The 22,475-nt window shown below is 47.8% G+C and overlaps 1 protein-coding gene across 1 annotated transcript in view; it reads right to left on the reverse strand.

Moving 5' to 3' along the window:
* Positions 1–22,475, reverse strand: part of ASTN1 (astrotactin 1) — a 316,035-nt gene that overhangs the window by 157,465 nt on the left and 136,095 nt on the right. Inside the window, exons 3-8 of the mRNA XM_047753485.1 lie at positions 19,339–19,732; positions 17,475–17,621; positions 16,298–16,405; positions 11,397–11,546; positions 9,480–9,647; positions 1,742–1,826 (exon numbers count right to left, since the gene is read on the reverse strand). Coding sequence (XP_047609441.1) covers positions 1,742–1,826; positions 9,480–9,647; positions 11,397–11,546; positions 16,298–16,405; positions 17,475–17,621; positions 19,339–19,732 — 1,052 coding nt within the window. The remainder of the gene's footprint in view (positions 1–1,741; positions 1,827–9,479; positions 9,648–11,396; positions 11,547–16,297; positions 16,406–17,474; positions 17,622–19,338; positions 19,733–22,475) is intronic.

Below are 22,475 nucleotides of genomic sequence, written 5' to 3' on the forward strand. Positions count from 1 at the left end.
CAGGTATGCAGCCCAAGAGATAGGGAGCTGGTTATCTGTGTCACACTTTACAATACTTTACTCAGTGAGAATCATAGTCAACTGAGATTTTTGGCTATCACATAAGCTCCAATCCTGGCTTCCCAGCAATGATGCAAACATTTCAGGGGTCAAGAGCACAAGGGGACTCAGCTGACTTTACACAGCCATCGGGAGTGGCATTCTATTCAAACTCTGCTTGGCATCTCTGAGCCAAGTTCTCTGCCCTCCCCACCAATCTTTCAACCACAAGCCACCTTGCAGGTGTCTACCCTTCTCCAAACTCCTTCCTCTTCATTTTGTGGACCGCCTCCCTGAGATGATCACAAATTCGGTGGAAACAGAGCCATCCTTCATTTCCACGAACAGAGAAATTTCATGGCGTTTTGACTTTCCCCCAAGTTTTCTGACCTGTGACTCAGATTTCCTTTCCTTAACTTCATTCTCTCTTGTCCTTATCCCTCAACTTCAACCCGTTCCAGCACATTTGCCCTCTTTGAGCATCTGCGGGCATCTATCACGCCCTGACTTAGTCATCAGCTGGCCAAGTTCTCCGAGTGGAGCTCTTCTCTCCCTTCATCATAAATCACTCCCTTGAGCTCTTCAATCATTTTTATTGCTCTTCTCCAAACTCTCACCCATTTGTCTCCATATTTATTGCTTTGAGAGTCCAGCACTACACTCAGTATTCCAGGCTGGAGCTCATCAGACTCACAGAGAGGAGCCCGAGCTTCAACCTCAGGGCTGGGAGTCCTCTGTGGCAATGTGTGAAATGATGGGGGATTCTGTTTTCCACCTTGTCAGGCTGCAAACACATTTCTACTCTGCAGTGCAAGCTATCACTCCGAGCTGACTTTTGCCTTGATTTCTTTCTAGTTTCCCCTGTCCCATCGATTGCTATTATTAGTTAGCACGTATTGATCCCTTTCTCCCCACACTCTTCACAACCCAGCCAAGTGGGCTCTCAGCACACCAAACAATTCGACAGTTGCGTTTAAAAAGCAATAAAAGATGGGCAGCAGTGAGGGTGGCATAACAACGTGAAGGCACCTCATGCCACTGAAATTGTGCACTTAAGAAGGGTGAAAATCATCAATTTTATACTGTGTATACTTTCTCACCATAAAAAAATTCAATCAATCAATCAATAAATAAAGAAGTAGACAAAGTAACGATTTCATCCCTGTTGTGTGAGCTTAGGAAGGAGGGGAAACGGTAATGGGGATCAGGCAAAAATCCTTTGACTCAATACCAAGCACTCCCCAAGTCTCTGCCTTTCACCCTAGCTGACAGTCCCAGTGAAAACAAGTTTCTACTCCTGTCAGTCTTGCGAAGCTCGTCAAGCTCCGGGAGAGCGACACTGACGACCGCCTGGCTTCACGAGCCTCCAACAAAATCATCAGCTACGTTCTGCCTGTGGAATCCTCGTGGCTGACGGTGCCGTGCCGGGGAAGAGAGGGACAGCTGGGTTTCCAGACCCCAGCTGGAGGCTGCGGGGCTACGAGTGACAGGCATCACCTCTGGACTCGTAAAGGGAGAGGAAGATGGCATGGACGTCATTGGGATGGTATAAATACAAAGTGCTCAGTGACATTTTTACCCGTTCGCTGTTCAGAATAGAAGCACCCTTGAGCTCTGTTCCCCTCACGCCGCGGCTGCGCGTCATGCCTGCGTGAGGGGGCGGAGATCCTGGAACCCGCTAACTCGCCATCCCCTCACTTACCCCTGGTTGGTTCCCCACTCGTTCCGAATGCAAAGATGCTTGTGCACTGGATCCTTCATGTAACCTTCATAGCAGAGGCATTCCCCTTAGAAGCAGGGTAAGGAAAAGGAAAAAGAAACATGAAGAAATTAACATGTCTGTGTTGGAGAAAATTAATATGCGATGTCAGATCAAACTCTAATAGTGGCACGATGTGGCCATTAAATCCCATTATTCTATCTCTTCCCATCTCCACGTGAATGAATACAGCACACTCTCCCCATTTTCACTGCATGATAACTTTCCCTGGTGGAGGAAACTAACTGTTTACACAGCACCTATTTCATGGGCTCTGCAGACACAAAAGTCCCAGAACTCTTTGAGCAAAGAGACTTTTTTCGTTTTTATTTTCTCAGTGGCCAGTATACTACAAAGAGCATATGAGATGATCAATACATATTAAAGACCACATACGTGAGTTATTTCATCCAATATTGCTAAGAAACTTTAAAAGGATGTATTATTAGCCATGCTAAGCTGATGAAGGATACCGAGGCTCAGAAAAATTAAGGAATCTGGAAACAGCTTTTATATGGCAGAGCAAATGAACCAATTGTCTGTCTGACCCTGACCCTTTTCCCCAACCAGCCACGCTGCTATCCTGAGAATAACTACTGTACTTAGAGGCCACTTAGACCTATCATGGTTTTATAAGAACTCTGAGTTTTTAAGTGAAGATGGCTAATTATCTTGGTGCTGATAAACAGAAGGGTCCTCTATGTCTGTTCAGGATATCACCATGCTTCATGATCATCAGTTACTCCAACAGGACAGCAAGAGGTCCCCAACCCCTCTGGAGTCCCACACAGATGTACGTACATCTGTGTGTAGGTGTATCTTTCCTCAGCTGGCTTCCCTAACTTTCGTCGGATTTACAAGCAAACCCAAGACCCTTAAAAGAATAAGAATCATTGCTCTACTGAGCCTGACCTTGAAAAAAACTGTAGCTGCTTCATATTAATAATTCCTTAGGCAAAGCTATATATCCCTAAACTAGAGACCAGTACCATTAAAGCACCATAACTGACTCTTTCATTGGCTGTTTATTTCATTTGTAGGTAGGGAAAGAACAGGGTGTGATGTCCTAAAATTTGGAAATCACAAAGGTGCCAGACCCAAGGGAAGCAAGGGATAAGGTTTCTTTATCGCCCTGGGAAGAGACACTCAAAAAGGAGAGAACGGAATAATAGCTTCGAGTGCTATTTTCTCTTTTCAAAGATGAAAAACAATAAAAATGAAGTGAAGGGGCCTTACAGTTATGGGAGGAGGGGGTGGGTAGGCTCTGAGCAAGAAGTTTTCATTAGGATCTAAGTGCAGCCGCTCTTAGATGGACCTATAAGCTACTGCCCATCAGGATCTCACTACCAGGTAACGCCTGTTTTCCTCTCCCACACCTGCTCAGCCCAAGGTGCTGAGCAGTGGAGTGAAAATGAGCAGCTTCCCATTTTGTGAAGGATCCACAGGGAGGGTTAGATCAGTACTTTGTCTCCCGTATGACAAATTCAGGCTCCCACCTGGGTAGATTCACCACAGGCTAAAGTTGACTAGCTTCTGTGGTGCTGAGCAGTATCTAGGAAATCAGAGAGCTGTGAGTTGAACATAGGAAAACACAGCTTAAAATTCGGCAGAGGATGATAAGGCTTTCAGGTGAAGGCTATTTCGCTGATTGAAGGGAAGATAACAAGCAAAGGAAAGATAACAAGCGTTAAGTACCAGCAGAGCCAGAAAGCATCAGGAGCCGGGATTCATACCCTATCAGTTCCAAAGAAAGCATGGACTCTAGGCTGTAAGCTACACGAGGGCAGGAACAGGTTAGTTTTTCATCTATGTGAGTAGACCTTTTTATAAATACTGTGTCATGGAAAAAAAACTAATTGAAGAGTGTGCCCTAAATTTACAGAATTGACCACCGTCACCTCTCCCCAAGATGCCAATGTCAAGCCAATTAATGGGTTAAGGGCCCAGGTATGATTCTCCCTTAAGGAGATCACCCCTCAATTTCCTTGTGGACATTAGGCATGGGTATGATATTACAAAACAGGAAGTAACCTCAAGACGTTGAAAAATCCTTCATTCAGACTCTTAGAATGTTCTTGGCTGGATGCCTTTGCCTAGAATTAAAAATTGACAAAAAAAGGAAGTCTTTCTTCCACATGTGAGATCTAGGTACCACAAAACGTGTAAAAATAAATGCGGTACCAACTCAGAGTTCAAGCAGAGCTTGATTTTCCTAATGACGGCAATCCCTCCCATTTGCAGAGCACATTCACCTTCCTCAAATTGCCTTCCTAGTCATTATCTCCTTATGACGTTTCCATCATTCATTACTATGTGGGGATACACTGCTGACAACAAATAGAGCTTTTCTCCATATAATGCTATATGCAGCCCAAAGTCAGGGTGACAGAGGCATTTTTAAATATACCAGGTTAGAGTTTGAGGATTTCCAAAATTTGCCTCTCAAATCATCCTCATTTCCAGAACTCACCAAACTTCCCTTTTCTGTATTCCTCCTCAAAACCAGTTTGGCCATCTACATCGAAAGGAGTTCAGACTTGATGAGGAAAGTTGTTATGGCAACCAACTGCTAAATCTTGACTTTAAGAGGGGTTTCGTGCAAGCACAGGCTCTGACTGTTAGCTGTGAATTTTAAAGACCCCACAAGGGTGTTGGATGCCCTCCTAAGCTAGAAGTGTTACAGTCTCTGCATCTGCTGTGACAGATGGCAGGGAACACATGATGTGCCGACTCCATGGTGGTGTTTGCAGGAATCCAATGGAAAGACGTGTCACGGCCACGAAGAAGTGCCCAACCAGGATGGAGCGCGCCCTGCAGGAGGCACTCACAGGCAACCACACTGCCAGAGCGTAGAAGCCCAACAGAGAGATGATTATGCAGGGCCTGGAGATGCCTAGACTTGATCTGTGTTCAGCACCCTGCAGGCAGATGCCTTGAGGTTCCTTCTACAGTGGACAGTGTCTTTGGTCATTTCCCATTCCACAGAGGGATGGAGGCACAAATCTCATCAAAGGATTAAAGAAGGCTCTGGAAGCTAGGGCTCCTCAGACGTTACTGGGCTCACCACAAGTTCTTCACAAAGTAAACACAGATTAAGGCCAAACCCCTGAGCACCTCCATCCTCCTGGAAGCTGTTGGCTTTTATTGAAAGGAACTGGGTAGGCTCCATCCAAAAAGGAAAATCTTTGTAAGACATCTGGACTTGAACAATATCTAATTGCCTGGTCTCCTGTGCAGACATCAGGCAAGAGACAGGCTCAGAGTCAAAGAGCCCCATATGACTCGGATTGGGGGCTGGGGACACAGAGGAAATAAGTACATCCTAAAAGAAGGCACTTTATCTGAGACACAAAAGAGAGTCTGGGAGAAGTTGGCAATCTAGGTGGCAGGAACAAACTGAGAGCTGTGCTACCCTGCCAAACTGGGTTCTAAAAACCAGGGAAGTCTAGAGAGAGAGGCAGTAGTTCAGAGCAAGGAGAGGGGAGGGGGGCTAGAGTAAGTCTGGAGATCTGGCCCCAGGTCCTCAGCAGATATGACGTATTTCTACCTGGTTGGGACTGGCCTGTGGAAAGATGTGGGACAGAAAGAATTTTAGTGAGCATCTTGGATGGTGATTAAAACTTGATTTAGCTTGAAAGCCCATGCTCCTTGCAGACCCATAAAAGCTACATATCTTGAAAAGGGCAATGAGGATCAATGGCCAGAATTGATGGGGTCTATGAAGTCAGGCAGGTGTGTGAAACCTCCACAGCTGCCCCTATGGCAGAACAAAGGCCAGGAATGCATTGGGAGAGAGAGAGAGAGGGGGGTTGCCGAAGCCAATTAGTCTGTGTTTCCATGGGGCCAGATAAACAAACATACAAGCACCACAAAACCTCTTAGAAAGTACAGGAAAAGTCACTCCCTGGCTGGATCCAGCTGACCATTAAGCCATACACTTTTAGTGGTTTGCTGTTCACCCACTGTAACCAGAGGCACACCGAGGGTTACAAACCTGGGCGGATGTGGGAGAGGATGCCAGCGTGCAGTCCTAGCAGAGGGCTTCCAGGCTGAGAGCTCTAGGTACACTACCTTCCTCCAAAATAGCATGTTGTTAGTGTGGAAAAGGGGGGTTGAAATGGAAAATGGGCCCCAAGTCTCTTCCAGCTCCAGTCCTTTTGCAGACTCCTGACATATCTCCAGAAGGTCTATGTAGCCACCATCCATAAACAGTGCTAAGGCAATATAAAGAATGGCATTATAATGCTTATTCTGCCTCTGGCCTTTTTCTCCTTCCTCATGTGTTAGTTTTCTATAGCTGCCATAAAAAACTACCACAAACTTAGGGGTTTAAAACAACAGAAATATATTACCTTGTAGTTCTGCTGGTAAGGAATGTGATCTGAGTCTCACTGGCCTAAAAACAAGGTGTCTCCAGGGCTATGTTCCTTTCTGGAGGCTTGAGGGGAGAATCTTTTCCCTTGCCTCTGCCACCTTCCAGAGGCTGCCCCACAGTCATTGGTTCATGCCCCCTCCCTCCACCTTCAAAGCCAGCAATGGATGCTGGAGTCCTTTTCGTGTCATATCACTCTGGCCTCTTCTGCATCCCTCTTCCAAGGTTAAGTGTCCTTGTGATTACACTCAGCCCACCTGGTTAATCCAGGCTATTCCCCTTATTATTTTGTTTTATTTTTAGGGCCACACCCATGGAATATTGAGGTTCCCAGACTAGGGGTCCACTGGCCTATGCCATAGCCACAGCAATGCCAGATCCAAGCTGCGTCTGCGACTGACACCACAGCTCACGGCAATGCCAGATCCTTAACCTGCTGAGTGAGGCCAGGGATCAAACCTGCGTCCTCATGGATGCTAGTCAGATACATTTCCACTGAGCCACTACAGGAATCCCATACTCCTCTTATTTTAAGATCAATTGTCTAGCAACCTTAATTCCACCTGCAACTTGAATTCTCCTTTGCCAGGTAACATGATATTTTCACGGGTTCTGGAGAGATCAGGATGTGACCATCGCTGGAGCCCATTACTCTGCCTACCACACCTGGTATTGCAGACCTCTGTGCAGGTGAGGAGTAAACACATCCTTAAGTATAGAACACATTGGAAGGATGCCTGAGGAGAGCTTCAGGCACCAGAGGTGGTTCCTTTGCGGCGAATGAGCACCTGTGTTTGCGTGTTTGTTTGTGTGTGTGAAAAAGTATACACGTGCACTTGCACGGTTCCACCCATCCATATGGGCAGACCCCTCGGCGTGGCTGGGAAAGCACATGTCCCAACACTATGACATTTCCAAGTGAGTTAGCTGGAGGATTGCGAAAATAACGTCAACTTGACTTGCAGCCAATTCCCACACTGAGCTCTTTGGAGAAGGGCTCTAGGATGGAGTGTGGGAGGCGATAAAGTTTTTTTCCTGATGAGCGTGTGGGATGACCACATCATCCCGTGCACAAAAAAAGACGCAGGGCGGGAAGGGGGAGGGTTTCCAACTCCAGCATTAATGAAAATGGAAGTCTCTGCAGCATCATTTCTCAGCGGCTACCCCAATGGAAGCTGTCCCACCTTGGTTCTGTTGTGGGTTCTTATTTTTAATCTCCCTCCCTGGCTTTTCGCTCGGAAATTTATTACCTGTCACAGATACTGGGGAGCTGCTAGCAGGAGAGGGGCTTCCCGAAGTCATTTTCAGTAAGAATTTGGAAGGAGACATCCAGGAGGGAGTGAAGAGGGGATGGGAGCTTGGTTATGGACATGCAACTTCCTCAGCTGCCAAGTTGGGAAGCAGCGAATGGTGCTTGCTTGAATAGTGTTAGAGTGACCCAAATTTTGGCTCTGACCTGTCTGGGGGAATGAAGTAGCCCTTTATGATCCCATTTCTTCTCTCATTTCATGGAGGACAAAACACCAACTCTGCCTCAGGTAGCTGCAGAAATTCGGGCAAGTCATGGAACTTCTTGGGGGAATTTGAGCATTGATCTCAAATAAACAGGAGTTTATCTCTAAGCACCTCCAAGCTTAAAACACCAATCCCTCTTTCCACATGTAATTAAAAGGGCTTCCTGTTCCTTAAAACCTCAGGTGAAGCTTCTGAAAGTGAGCTTAACCACTGAGGTTATCCAGGGTCTCCTAATCCAAGCCAGAGGCGGGACCAGAGACCACCTCAGTTGCATGGGGAGGCCCCACCTTGGAGATGAGCCTGCTTGTCTCTCTCCGAGCACACTGGCTTTTGGGCATGGTGCATGGCCCATCTGTCTGGTTTGGTGTTTGCCTGACAGCGTGGGAGGAGCAGCAAGTAAGCACAGTCTTAGACATAAAATGTTTAAAATGCTGTACTTTCTCCTCCATATGGGGACCTAGAATACCTGGATGGGCCCACGTAGAAACAACTTTTAGACCTAAAAAGGTGAACTTTAGATATTGCAGATACCTGTTACTCCCCTAGAGAGATACAGTAATAGATTATAACAGAAGTAAGCACTCGAGCCTGTGGAGTCAAGCTCTACAAATATCCTTCCACCCAGCACCTGAAAAAGATGCATCTCTAAGTGGGTGTGTGTGTGTGTGTGTGTGTGTGTGTGTGTGTGGAGGAGGAGGAGGGGCTGTAGATAAGGTACAGAGAGGTGGTGGAGTTGGTTCACTTGGGGGTCTTAGAGACTGTACATCCCTTCCCTTGGTGCTAAAGCATCTTAGCACTTTTCTGGGAAGCAGCTCTCTGTAGTACTGAATCTACTGCAAACAGATTTTTATAAAGGCTACCAGAGTGGAACTCCTTCTACAATGAAAGTGCAAAGCAACCTGGGATGAAGGATCCGTACTCCTGAATATCTTGGAGCTCAAGAAGCACAGGGAGGACCCCAAGGCATGCCGTGTCTGAATTCAAATGCTCTTTCAGAGCAGCCCTGGCCCCATTCGATAGCAGAACAGCCTGAAAGATGTCTATACCCTTTGACCCAGTAATTTCTCCTCTAAGATCGAGCTGAAGAAAAATAACTTCAAATGTGCCCTACATTTATGCGGAAAGACATTCATTTTAGTCGAATTTGTAAAAATTAAAAATTTAAAGCATTCTAAATGTCAAATAATAGGGGCAATTTAAATGAGCTATGATAGAGACATACAATGGAATACCAAATGGCTATTAAAATTATGTTATTGAGGATTGTTTAGTGGTTCTGGGAAACTCATGATAGAATGTTGCTGGAGTGAAAAAGTCAAGAAAACTCAGACTTGGTGTTCTTAGAAGCCTCTAAAAATTGGGCATAGATAAAAGATCGGAAAGAGGGACATTAAATTTTTTAAACGATTTCTCCAGGAAATAGAATTACAGATGATTATCATTTCCTTCTGTAAGCTTTTCAAAATTTTCCAAAATTTCTACAATAAACATGCATAAAAAGTCTAACGTCAGTAGCTGATATTCCTTGACTGGAGGGCAAATGGGCTGAGAAGGCCATCCTGAACGGCCCTAATCTGGCTTGGCGCTGCAGTTAGGATGCCTCCAAGTCTTCTGCCAGAAGAGGACCCCCATTTTAAGCCAACACACTCAGGAGCCAAGCCACGTGCTACCAGCTTGCACAGCCTAGGCTCCCCATGGCAACGGGACAATTGGAGGGAGGGCCTGAGTTCTGAGGGGGTGATTGCAAGAGGCATGAACTCCGACAGTTACCCGCTGCCCGATGCTCCCGCCTACCAGTTTCGGGGTCGCATTGGTGTTCACAGGGGTCCAGGAGCCGCCGGGCACAGAGGTCCATGGCCCAGGGCCCACTGGAGTTCTGCTGAGAGAAGAGAACCACTTGGGCAGGGTTCAACCAGTCACTGGCATCCAGCTGGCTCCCCTCCAGCAAGATGAAGCGGCTCCCTGCAGGGGGACAGAGAGGAGGCATGCCAGTGTGTGCACACCACACACACACACACACAACACACATACACACATCACTGAAGACCCGGTAAAGAACACTCTGCAGGTGAGCCCCAACCTGAGCTCATTACATCTACCAATCCTGGTCTGTCCTGAGCCACAGAGCCAGGTGTCCGCAGATGGAGGCGAGGCTGCCACTTGGACCTCCCGCCATATCATCCCCTGCCGCCTGGCCCCATCCAACCTCTACTAGGGTGGACCCCGGGGACAGAGGCACAGTGCAGCTCTGTGATGGCCATGGCACGGCTCCATCAGACCCAGCCACAGGCACTGGCACTCATCCAAGAAGCGGGACCTGCTGCCTGTCTTCACCTACCATGAAATAGCAGGCCCTCTAACACCATGGACAGTCCCCACCTGTTTTCAGCCTTAGAGCAGCTGAGAGAACAGACATTAACAAGTCAATTAGATGCTCTGGGCTGAACTAATTCAGAGACTCTAAGAACCTATATCATTCCCTCATTATATTGGGGTCCCCCTGGATGAAAGCAAACTTTTGCTTCAGAGATCTAGGCTCAGAGCAAGTTATTGCAATTAGGAATTTCTCACCAGGCATATCAAATCGAAACGTGGCTGATGTTTAAACACTATGACTCCACTTAGCTTTTCCCCTCTCAAAGGCAAAGAGAATCTTGGTGCCTAAGGACCTGTAGGCAGGATGCTCTGCATTCATCCACAAAGACAGGTGCTTATTTAGAAACAAACAGAAATGGGGCGTTCCCATGGTTGTGCAGCGGAAGCAAATCCAACTGGTATCCATGAGGATGTGGGTCCGATCCTCAATCAGTGGATCAGGGATCTGATGTTGCTGTGGCTGTAGTGTAGGCTGGCAGATGTAGCTCCGATTTTACCCCTAGCCTGGGACTTCCATATGCCAAGGGTGTGGACCTGAAAAGCAAAAAAAAAAAAAAAAAACCAAATCCCAGAAATGGGAAGTAGACATAGAAAGGAGGTCATCTGTTCTTTTTTTTTTTTTTTTTGTCTTTTTGCCATTTCTTGGGCCACTCCCGCGGCATATGGAAGTTCCCAGGCTGGGGGTCTAATCGGAGCTGAAGCTGCTGGCCTACACCAGGGCCACAGCAACGCTGGATCCGAGCCGCGTCTGCAGCCTACACCACAGCTCACAGCAACGCCAGATCATTAACCCACTGAGCAAGGGCAGGGATCGAACCCGCAACCTCATGGTTCCTCGTCGGATTCGTTAACCACTGCGCCACGACGGGAACTCCATCTGTTCATTTTTTTTAACCTGCTTTCTTTTTTGTCTTTTTAGGGCCACACTGTGTCATATGGAGGTTCCCAGACTAAGGGTGGAATTGGAGCTGCAGTCGCTGGCCTACACCACAGCCTCAGCAACGTGGGATCCGAGCCATGTCTGTGACCTACACCACAGATCACAACAATGCTGGATCCTTAACCCACTGAGCGAGGCAGGGGATCAAACCTGCATCCTCATGGATGCTGATCAGATTCGTTTCCACTGAGCCATGGCGGGAACTCCTTAACCTGCTATCTGACTTTGTGGTGGACTATCTAATTTTGTCCCAAGTCTTTCTAATCTGGATTTGTGTGTCCTCACTCACAGTGACAGTGAAGGGGGACCCCCGTCTGTCTATATATTCCTTGCCCACCCTGAAACCTTCCTCTCGGGGGCAGGGGCAGAGGGGGCATCGTCAGAGGGGGGCTCACCATCAGCGATCAGGTGCTCGGGGACGTGCAAGGTGATTTTGACGACGAGAGGACAGCTGACGTGAGAAGAACACACAAGGCCGATCACGCAGCTGGTGATGCTGATCAACGTCAAGGTGGTCTTATTCACGGGACTTCGGGGAGAGCCCACTGAAAGCAAGACAAAAAGCAGGACACCCGGCGGTGAAAACCTTGGCAGTGAAGGGCCACCTTGGCCTCTCACCGTTGACCCTGTCAAACAGGGGAGGCAGCTGGCAAGCCCAGCCCAGGTGGGAAATGCATCTACTGTGTGAGCTCAGCAACCTTCACCGACGTGGAACAGATCCTTGCTTGGAGTCAGAGGGGACTGGGCCACCGGTGGTCCTCAAGGTCAACAAAGGTCAGTTGTGTGCAAATCCTCTGCCTGCCTCCTGGGCCAGGTTCACAAGAGAAAGAAGGACTCTGTCCTCCTGCTCTTGCCGGGCTAGGCTCCAACCTCTTGCCCAAGGGTGATGGGAATGCGCTCACGCCACACTGGAACTCCCTGCACTTCCCCTGGCTTTCCACAGAGGGCGCTCTCACAAGCCAGCTCCTCCATCCCTGGGGCTCAAACCTCCTCTCAGGAGAAACTTCCTGAGCTTGAAGAGGTTGTACCTATTCTATGAGGGGAAGTCCTAAAAGTGACTCTTGCTCTGTAGGGCTGGGAAGGAAGACGAGGAAGGACTGCTCTGTGTGAGTAAAAGATTCTGTTGCAACAGAGGCTCTCCCGCAGTCCTTGGGGTAAGGTTGAAAATGGCAGCTTAGCCAGAAAATAAGAAAGCTGGGGAATAAGAAACTCTCCCAGGTAGGTGGGACAGGGCTAAGAAGAGAGGTTCTGGGGTGTGTTTTTATTTGCTTTGGGTGGAGAGGATAAAATGGTAGTCACTACAGGGACCTTTCCCATGGAGGCAGAACAGATGTGGAAAAGTAAGAAAGGAAGGCGAGCTGCCAACAAAATGTGTGGATCCTCTGGAATTTTCTCACAGTCTGCGTTAATGTTTATTATTGATAGCAATGAAGGGCTTCTACCATGGCCGACAAGGTGCTCAGTGTTTCACATACATTATGTTAAATATCCGCTTCCTTATAATCAATCTCTGAGTCTGTACCGTAACTACCCACTTTACAGATAAGGGAAATAAGTCTCAAAGAGATTAACCTTCTCGTGACAGTTAACACTCAGGAAGTGTAATTATGTGTTAGGCACCAGTGCCCAGGGTCTTACAGGGCTCATGTCATTTGACAATGACCTGACCTGGTGAGGCAGCTCCCGCACAGAAACAGTGCATCAGAGAGGCTCTAAGCCATGTCCAAGGTCAAGCAGCTACAGAGGAGGGGAGCCAGAATCGAAGCACAGGTCCAGTGAGGCCACAGCCCCCAGACAACTCACTATTCAGTCTTGGGACCCAGGGCAGTCTTTGGAAGTACTTTTCTCAGAAATACAGGGAAAGCATCGGTCTGTGACTGCATCCTCCTCTATGGGAGCAGGTTCCCTTAGTGGATGTGTTGGCAGTAGCTGGGAGGGAGTGATTCCAGGCTGGCAGGCAGCCTCTAGACCCTCTGTCCCTCGCTGGGAATATTCCATCCATGTCGAAATCCTTTCAACACGGAGTCTACTTCCACACATGTACGCATTTCTACTCAGGCCCCGACCAGGCCTGAGCAGCAGGTCTATCATCAGAATGGCCTTCTGGTGCTCAAGTGCAATAACCAAAACTGGACTCTACTCTCCAGTTCTCTCAAGCCCACTTCCCCCGCCCCATTTCTACACCCAGTGAACAGCTCGGCCAGCCACGTGGTTTCTCAGCCAAACTCCATTCTGTCTCACTCTTCCTCTCCTTCATAAGCCACATCCTCTCCACCATCAACGCCATTAAATCTTTTTTTCACTGTGTGTCCAAAATTTCTATTGCCTCTATCCTCTCCATCCCTCCCCAGGCCGATCATCTCCTACTCGGATTTCAGCACTAGCCATCCACCCGGTCTCCCTGCCTCAGCTTCCCCCTGCTCTCACCTAGCCACCATGCTGCCCTGGAAGGATCCTTTACCGGGCAGGGCAGACCAGGGCGTTGCTCTTTAAAAGATTCAATGACTCCAATGGACCAAGCCCTTCAGCCAAGACCAGGTACTTTCCCCTGATCTTCCAGCCTTATTTCCTAAGCAAACCATAAACCTGCCCCAGATGCTTGATTCTAGTAAACTTTTTACTGCTCTCTAACGAGACAATTCTCATTTATGTCCCTGTGACTTTGCACGTATTATTTCCTCCTCCACAGAATGAGGTTTTGTCACCTTGTCAGCATGGTATACACCTACTCATCAAGTTTCAGCTCAAACAGTATCTCCTTGTAAATACTTCCTGAAACCTTTGAGAACAGATTCTCACTCATTCCTTGTGATTCCTCCAGCCCTTGGTGCACTCTGCTGTCAGAGTCCTTCTCGCTGAGTGCGGTCACTGTACAGGCACTTGTCACTGCTCAGCTATCATAGCAGTGACTTACTACTTATCCTCTTGCTTCTCTGGTCCTTCTGCATCATCAACCCCTCATCCAGCATCTCTACCTGACTTCAAGATTTCCAGGGGTTCCCTCTTACCAAGTGCACACTCAGTAATATGGCACATGCATGGTCATTTGGTAGCCAGCCTATTACCCAGCCTCATCTCTCCTACCCTCTGTGCCTATATGTTTATATCCCAGATTACAACTGCCATATTGAACTCCTTTTTTTTTTTTTGTCGTGGCCACACAAGGTGCACATGGAGGTTCCCAAGCTAGGGGTCCAATCGGAGCTGTAGCTGCTGGCCTACGCCACAGCCACAGCAATGCGAGATCTGAGCGGCACCTGTGGCCTACACCACAGCTCATGGCAGTGCTGGATCCTTAACCCACTGAACGAGGCCAGGGATAGAACCCACGTCCTCATGGATACTAGCCAGTTTGTTAACCACTGAGCCATGATGAGAACTCCTGAGCTCCTTTTATTTGCTTGAAAATACCATGTTCTTCTGTGCCTTCAAGGCTTTGTATCTGCTATTTCCCTCTACTGAAATGCCTCCCTCCCCTAGATTTTCCTCTTTTAAGAAATTCTATATATTGTATATAACCTAAGTCTAATTATTTTCTCCTTTTTTTGCCTCCTATTGCTCCCAGGTAGAATGAACTGTTCTCTCTTCCGAGGACTCATTTTACTTTATTTGTATTATTAAATTAAGCCTTATCGCTCTGCCATGTCTTCATGTTTCTACCACTGATCACAAAGCCTGACCCATGGCAGATGGGTTATAAAATTCTTTGCTGGCCTGATTGATGTATCCAGTTCAATCCAACAAACACTGGCAAGCATCTATCACAGGCAAATCCCTCACTAGGCACTTTGGAAAAATAAATTAGACATGTCCATCCGTAAGAAGCTTACAATCTACTTAATAGCAATAAACAGCTGATATACTAGGAGAGCTTGGTATTGAAAAGGAACAGTTTTATGCAGCAAAGAAACTCACTCTAATTCATTATTATAGATTTTCTTAAATGGGATTTCACTAAAGCAGAATCCACCCTGCTTTGCTGTGGCCTACGCTGGATGGGCCTAGGTCAAATCTCTGCTGAATATAAACAGGTAAAGAGGGTCAGGGGTCCATATTCTCACATCAGAGATACTGGGGCATCAGACATCGGGTGGCCCAGAGCCCCACTGATCTTGAGAAAAGTGGTAGGAAGAAATTTTGTACTGACAGCAGCAGGGCCTGCAGAAACCAGAACTGAAGAATTAGCAGAGCTCCTTTCAGTCTCTGGCAAGAATTCTCTCGGTATGACAGGAACTCCAGCGGAGGGAGAGGTGGCCAAAGGTAGGTGTCTTTCAGGGGGTGCACTGGTTGATTATCGGTTGGGGGAAATGTTACTGGCTATCACACAGATGCTAACACTCAAACACCCTCCATGGTACCTGAAGGGGCCCCTGTCTAAGATTCTTCAACATGAAGTGCCATAGGAACTCGAGGCTGCAGCAACAACAGAGATTTCACAGCGCCTTGCCAGTCACCCAAAAGGCACATTTTAATGTGATTTAGCCCTCTGTGTGAGGTATTGCTAACCCATTCAACGTGTGAGGAAACTGAGGCTTAGAGAAGTTGGCCTTATCTGATATTACAGAGCAAGCAAATGGTGAGGCCGACTGCTACCCGAACACAGACCTCCCTCAGTGATAATGGTGACACCACAAAGTCACAGGCAGTGGCAGCCACAGCTGCAAGAGCCACACCTGAAGCCATCCAGCATCAGGCTGGAGTGGCTCAGACTGTGGCTGCAGGAAGGGACGACTCGATCAATGCTGAGGAGAATGGATGAACCAACCTGGGCTCTGCCAGGAAAGGGAGGGGACTTGGATGCTGCGGGTCCTATGACTCTAGTGGGTATAGGGTTAAAGCTCCGACCCGATTACACTTGTTCTCAGGCCACAGATCATCCCTCAACTATCCCATCCCCCAGGCCCTGCCTCCCCCAAGCCCAGGGCCATTATGGCTGGAGAAGCAAGGGTATTTTTCACATATAACACACTTTATCAACTTTACATGTGTCTAAACAGCAAAACATGACTCCTGAGGCTTCCAGAAGGCACTGAGAGTCTTCTGACCAAGAAATAGCCTTTCAAACAACTTGGAAACTTGTTTGAGAGTGCCATTATCTGGGAGAGATGATTCTCTGAAATTTTCCACTCTCTCTCTTCTTTCTTCCTTAGGAGGAAACACCAGTTTCGGTCCAAGAATTCTTCCTGCAGAACCTGGCTCTGGTCCATAGAGCCCCCCACAGGACCCGGCACCTCTGTAGCTCCTGCCCCCCCCCCCACATCCCCTTTCTCCCCACCTCCCCCCTCCACCTTCCTACCTCTACTGCGCCTTCGGCTCCGAGAGGGGTCAGTGTAAAAGGTCAGCTGGGGGTCGTTTTCGGCCTCTGTGCTAGAATCCCCCTCAGGGTTCAGGAAGGCGGAACCAGCTGTAATGAAAAGACAAGGGTAAAACCAGTGTCTTCAGTTTTGTCGTCATGGCACCAAATCGTTGGGCAAGTTCAAGCGGAAAATAAGAACAGGTGAGCGCCAATCTGTGAGGAGTAGCCACCGGGACTGGCACTTCCTGATACACAGATTTATAGGAGAAGCAGGCCTTTCTACGACAGCCATCACTAGGGCCCCACCTCCCCCCAGCCCACACTCCTGGCACAAGTGAGGAGAGCCACCTGCCACAGGACCTTTACAGATGATGGGTGGAAAAGCAAGAAAGGGAGATTTCCCTCATTACAGGTCATGATTCTGGTTGACAGGAGACTGGAATTACGTCTTAAGGGGCATCTGTCTACATGTTTTAATATCTCTCTTATTTTTTCTGGTTCTAGGATGAATAACTATCTTCAATGTGAAGGAGAAAAGAATAAACAAAATACCCCGACATGTATAAAAACGAACAACCCAGATGTCCTCTAAATCCTCTAAATCAGAGAAAAAAAAAAAACTGGTAAACATTTGATGAAGACATTGCATCTTTTTTTTCTCATACAGAAATATATAAAGATTTTTTAAAATTTCCCTTTAAAAAGGGCATTCTGTTGTACTTTCTAATTTATAACCTTATTTTTTTCCCATTGGCCAGATGAGTGGACAACTTTCCATAGTAACAAATATAGACCTAGGATTTCATCTTCAGTGGCTGCAGGAGAAGCCACTAGATAGGAGAGATGCACAGGGAGTTAAGCAATTCTCTGCTGATGGACATTTAAGCTGTTTCCAATTTTTTGCTCTTTTAAACAATGTTGTGATGAACAGTCTCCTATACACACCTTTGTGTACCTGTCCAGTTATTTACTAAGAATAAATTATCACCGATCAAATTACTTGGTCAAATGGTTTGTGCACCTATTTAAATTTGGGGATAACACTCAACAGACCTCCAGATAGACTGTGCCAACATAGCCATGCTAGCCAGGCCTGAGAGTGGAGGTCAAGGATATTAACAGCCCTGCCTCTCCTGACAGGAAGGGAACTTCAAGCTCTAACATCAGACATGGATACCTCTGGCTTTGTTGTTGATCCGCTTTCTCTGGCTACTGGAGGTGTGAGAAAGCAAAGTGGCCTGCTGGTGGTTGGCGTCCACGGGGCTGGTGGCGATGATGTTATCTTTATACTTGTTCATCAGCGACAGCTTGGCATTGTCGCTGCCTGTGTAAGGAAAGGTCGAGGCGAAAACTTTAAAAGACGAGGCCAAAAGAAAGTGAGAGCAAGGAAATCTGCAGGAACCAAGCAGATCAGGGTTTCACAGACCTGAAATACAAAGCTTTAAATGGAGGAACTGGCAGAGACTGAAATACTTCTCCTCGATTTTTTTTTTTTTGTCTTTTTGCCATTTCTTGGGCCGCTCCTGCGGCATATGGAGATTCCCAGACTAGAGGTCTAATCGGAGCTGTAGCTGCCAGCCTATGCCAGAGCCACAGCAACGCAGGATCCGAGCCACGTCTGCGACCTACACCACAGCTCATGGCAATGCCGGATAGTTAACCCACTGAGCAAGGGCAGTGATCGAACCCGCAACCTCATGGTTCCTAGTCAGATTTGTTAACCACTGCGCCACAACGGGAACTCCCTTCTCTTTGATTTCTAGGGGACTAAGAAGTGACGAGAGAAGGAGTGAAGAAAGTGATTATGGACAAAAAGCCAATTCAACCAATTCCATATTGATAGAGTTACCACATGTGGCCCTTTGGTGAGATACAGATGACAGATTTCTTTCTTTTGGTCAGCACAGAGTTTTACAAGAATTTGAATTTGAGTGCGTTCAGGCACAATACCCCTACTCTCTTTAATCACAGTCTGCACCACTCCCTATTGCCTGCCATCCAGTTCGCTCACATACCTATGCCAACTGTCTGCTCCCTGGATGCATTTGAGATTATGATGGCTACTTGGTGGGTTTAACACTATGCCAGGTGCTGTGGAGAATAAGACATTCAAGACATGTTCCCTAGTCTCATGGACTTTCCAGACTTTAAATCTTATTAGGAAGTGCCCAGTCTTACAGGCTCTTTTCTAGATAATAAGCAGGATAGAAACTTCTGTGATGTGATTTCACTCTTTTCAAGGCCCACTGAAAGTCCTCAGATCTTAGGCAATATTTAGTTTCCAAAATGTCTTCTTCCAAGATAATTGGACAGTTCCTTGAAGGATCTTGAGGTGTAATTAGTGGATAGTCGCTTATTTATAGAAGTTTGGGAGACAGACAGACTATACATGAAAAGTACAGTCGTTTCCTCTGCATTGTGTTGACCTCGGTTTTATTTAGCCAGATTAGGTCAAAGTCTCTTCCACCCAGTGTCTTGCAAACACACAAAGAGCCTGAGGTCAAACGTTTGATTGTATTCCTTCATTTTCTTTGAAGAAGTACATCCCTTGTAAAGACCGTAGAAACATGGGCAAGACAACACAACGAAACACCTGAGGCCAAAGTCTCAGGAATCACAGAAAAAAAAACCAGATACCTCTGTCCCCTCCACTTCAATGTAAAATTTAATTGCCCAGGCAAACATGCTATATACAAAAATGTCATACACACACACTGAACTTTCTTGCCATCTCCTTATTTCCCTGATGATTGCTCATTATGTTCAAAAAAGACTCTAACCCACTCTTCTGTTGAGTGTAAAAGTACCTCTGCTTCCAGTGCAAAGTGGAAGTGGAGAGGGACCCAATTTATACGTGTTCTTCTGATCTCCTATGTTAGGAAGCAGCTCTCATCATCTCGGAGGGGGGCAAGGCGGGGGGAAGCTTACTCTTGTTGCCCACCTGGGAAAGGGGTGCTGGCACATCCCATTACGTATGACAACCAGCCATGAAATTGGACAAGAGCTCCCTAGCTGTCAGAGACAAGGACCGGCTCGCCCACCTGGTGTGAGGTCCATCCCCGCCTTCTCGTTGCAGCCCTGCAGGGAGTCGAGGGTGCGGGTGACCTGGCTGGCGAAGTCCTCCCCTCCGTTCATGCACTCCCTCTGCAGGTGGTGGCGCAGGTCGGTGATGTCGTACTCGTAGCCGTCCAGGATGGGTGTCTCCCGGATGCTCAGGGTGCCGCTGGAGTTGTGACCCTGCACACGGGCATTGCGCAGACTCTCCCGACCATGCCCACCGATCAGCACGGAAGGAATGTAGTGGATCTCGTTGGCCGCCTCGGCACTGGCGCTCTTCTGGGGCTGGGGGACCCGGCGGCGCTTGCACCAGCGCCGGCGCGTGTACAGGATCATCACCAGGCACAAGATGGACAGCAGCAGAGCAATCATGCCACCCTGGGAAGAGAGGACCACAGATGGATGCTGGAAGAAGGGTGAGCTCGTCCCACAAAGATGTGTCACCCCTCCCACTGCCACCATCCATCACTCACCCATTCCTTCATTCCTTCATTCCTTTTGGTGCAGTAAGTGCTTATAGCAAAGGGACAGTCTGCTGTGATGGGTGTTCAAGGAACTGGGAAGACCAGTGCATCATTTCAAGTGATCCACGTTTGCTTCTGGCTTAGCAAACCATTTGAAGAAATCTTTGTGGTTGTGTGTGTGTGTGTATGGGTGTGTGCTTATCATTTCTGCGGCAGTAAAGGGGGCGAGGGTGAGTTAAGGTAAATCTGCTACATGTAATGCTGGTTTCAGGCCAGTTTTTAGCAGTGGGGTGGTGTCTGGTTTCTTCCTGTTTCACATCTTATCAATCACACATAGATTCTACCTCTAGCTCCACCAATGATCAGCGGGTTCTCTAAATCTGAAACCTCAGATTCCCCACCTGCACAATGGAGAAGATAGCACTTATCCTCACAGGGTGTTTAAGGATGACATTAGGGAACTGTGTAAAAGGCCTAACAGAATGAATCACACAGGACATCAAGGCTGTCAGCCTAACCTTCCTTAAAGGTCTCCATCAGAGTAACTGCCCCAGCAGGTGGAAACCAGCCAGTGATCCAAAGAGAAGTTTACATCTGCCAGGAACTTACAACCAAGTGTGCAGAAAAACCTCATCATCTGAGCGTGACTTTTGGGGGTCACTGCTGCTTTAGGAGACAGTGCTCTCCCACTCCCACAGTCCTTAGAGATGCGTCCGTTCTTGCTACAGCTCAAGAGAAGGAACTGAGACTCACGTCCTGGAGTGAGACTGGCAGAGGAGTTTCCTCCCGAACTTTCTGGTCCTCCGAGGCCATCTGCTGAGGCCATTACTTAAAAACCCGAGCACCCCTCAGCTGTCTGTCAGAGGCCAGAGGCGAGGATGCAGAGCTCGCCACCGAGACTGGATGCCTCACCTTGACATATTTCAGGGCGGCATCTGGAGGGAAGGGCCTGCAAGCCCATTGCTGAACAGCGCTCGGGGGGCATAGATCTTCCTGTGCATAATCTCTATTCACTCTTTTATGTTGGTCAATATCCTTCCAAACGTATTTCATTAGGTGGGGGTGTGCCAAACGGTTCTGCTCTCAACCTTGGGCTTCAATCACCGCTACCCCGTCATCCAGGCTAGAGACGAAAACCCTCTCTTAATCCCTAGGGGGCCACCCACACAGGGCTGGGTCAGGATGATTCCCTCAAAGACATTAGAGAAGATTTTCCAGTCTCATAATAATTATGTCCTGGATTTACAAAGTTCCTTTCCCTGTACATCTTCCCATTGATCCTTCCTTTCCCACCATCACTGTGAGCAAAGGAACACACACACATGCGCGCGCGCACACACACACACACACACACACACACACACAAAATGTTGGTGCTTTCAAACAGGCAGCTCAGAGACAAAAAGCCACAGTCAGTGGCCAAGGACAGTTTGTGTATGTCAGGTGGCTTGTTGGGCACATACACTGGCCTCCAGATTTTCAATTTTTTCTTTTAAATCTGCAGAACACTTTCTTCAAGTGAGTGCAGAGAAAGCATAAATATGAAACTACTCAGATGACAGTGGGGGGCTGGGGGTCCACAGCCAAGGGGTAAGTGCTGCCCCGGCCATCCGTCGCCCTCCAGGTGTTCCTGCAGACATGCGCGCAGAGTCCCTGGGGCATAACCCAGCCCTGCGCCCATTTGCTGAGGATGCGTGTCTGAGTCAAGCCCAGTGGTTTTTCAGCAGACCCTTTACCTCCGAGTCAGGCCCACTACCCTTTCCCTCACCCCAAATCGAAACTGCAACAATAGGTAATTAAGCCGCAGAGAAGGAAGAAGTTGTCAGACTTTGAATTAGGTGAGTGAAAGTGAGAGGTGATTTTACTCCCTAAAGAGCTGTAAGAGGAACATAAACATCAATCTCCAGGAATGGCTTAAATACCATCTTTCATGCTCGCCAAGAGGTCTCCCGGAGCCCCTTCCACTCCTCCTCTCTGTTCTCCTTCCAGTGCTCACAAGAGGAGGTGCTAAGATCCGGGCCACAGGTCCATGCCCCATGTTATGCATCCTAAAGCAAGGACGGCGGTCCATTATGGGGCTCTTACTATGTATCAGGCATTTCATCCCAACCACTCTATACTTTTAACTCTAAGAAGTAGGATCAACAATTTCCCCATTTTAGGAAGTTCCCGTCGTGGCTCAGCGGAAATGAATCTGACCAGTATCCATGAGGATGCCGGTTCGCCACCTGGCCTCGCTCAGTGGGTTAAGGATCTGGCATTGCCATGAGCTGTGCTGTAGGTCACAGACATGGCTCGGATCTGGTGTAGGCCAGCAGCTACAGCTCCAATTTGAACCCTAGCCTGGGAACCTTCATATGCCGTGGGTGCAGCCCTAAAAAGCAAAAGAGAAAAAAAAAAAAACAATTTCCCCATTTTGTATTTGAAAAGGTTAGGGAACAGAGGTACAGCTTGGCCAAGGTCACACAGCAAATGAACTGTGGGACCAAAATGACTCCCACTCCAGAATCTACCTTCTGAAGCCCTAGGCTACAGTCACCCTGACTGAGCTCTGCTCCCAGAGACATGTAATGTGCACAGTGGTGACATCTCATGAACTGTGAAAGGACAGAGCTGGAGAGAGTGGGTGATTCCACCTCTATCCATCCCCACCCCTC

The sequence above is a fragment of the Phacochoerus africanus genome, chromosome 11 (assembly GCF_016906955.1).
Source record: "Phacochoerus africanus isolate WHEZ1 chromosome 11, ROS_Pafr_v1, whole genome shotgun sequence".
Classification (NCBI taxonomy): Eukaryota; Metazoa; Chordata; class Mammalia; order Artiodactyla; family Suidae; genus Phacochoerus; species Phacochoerus africanus.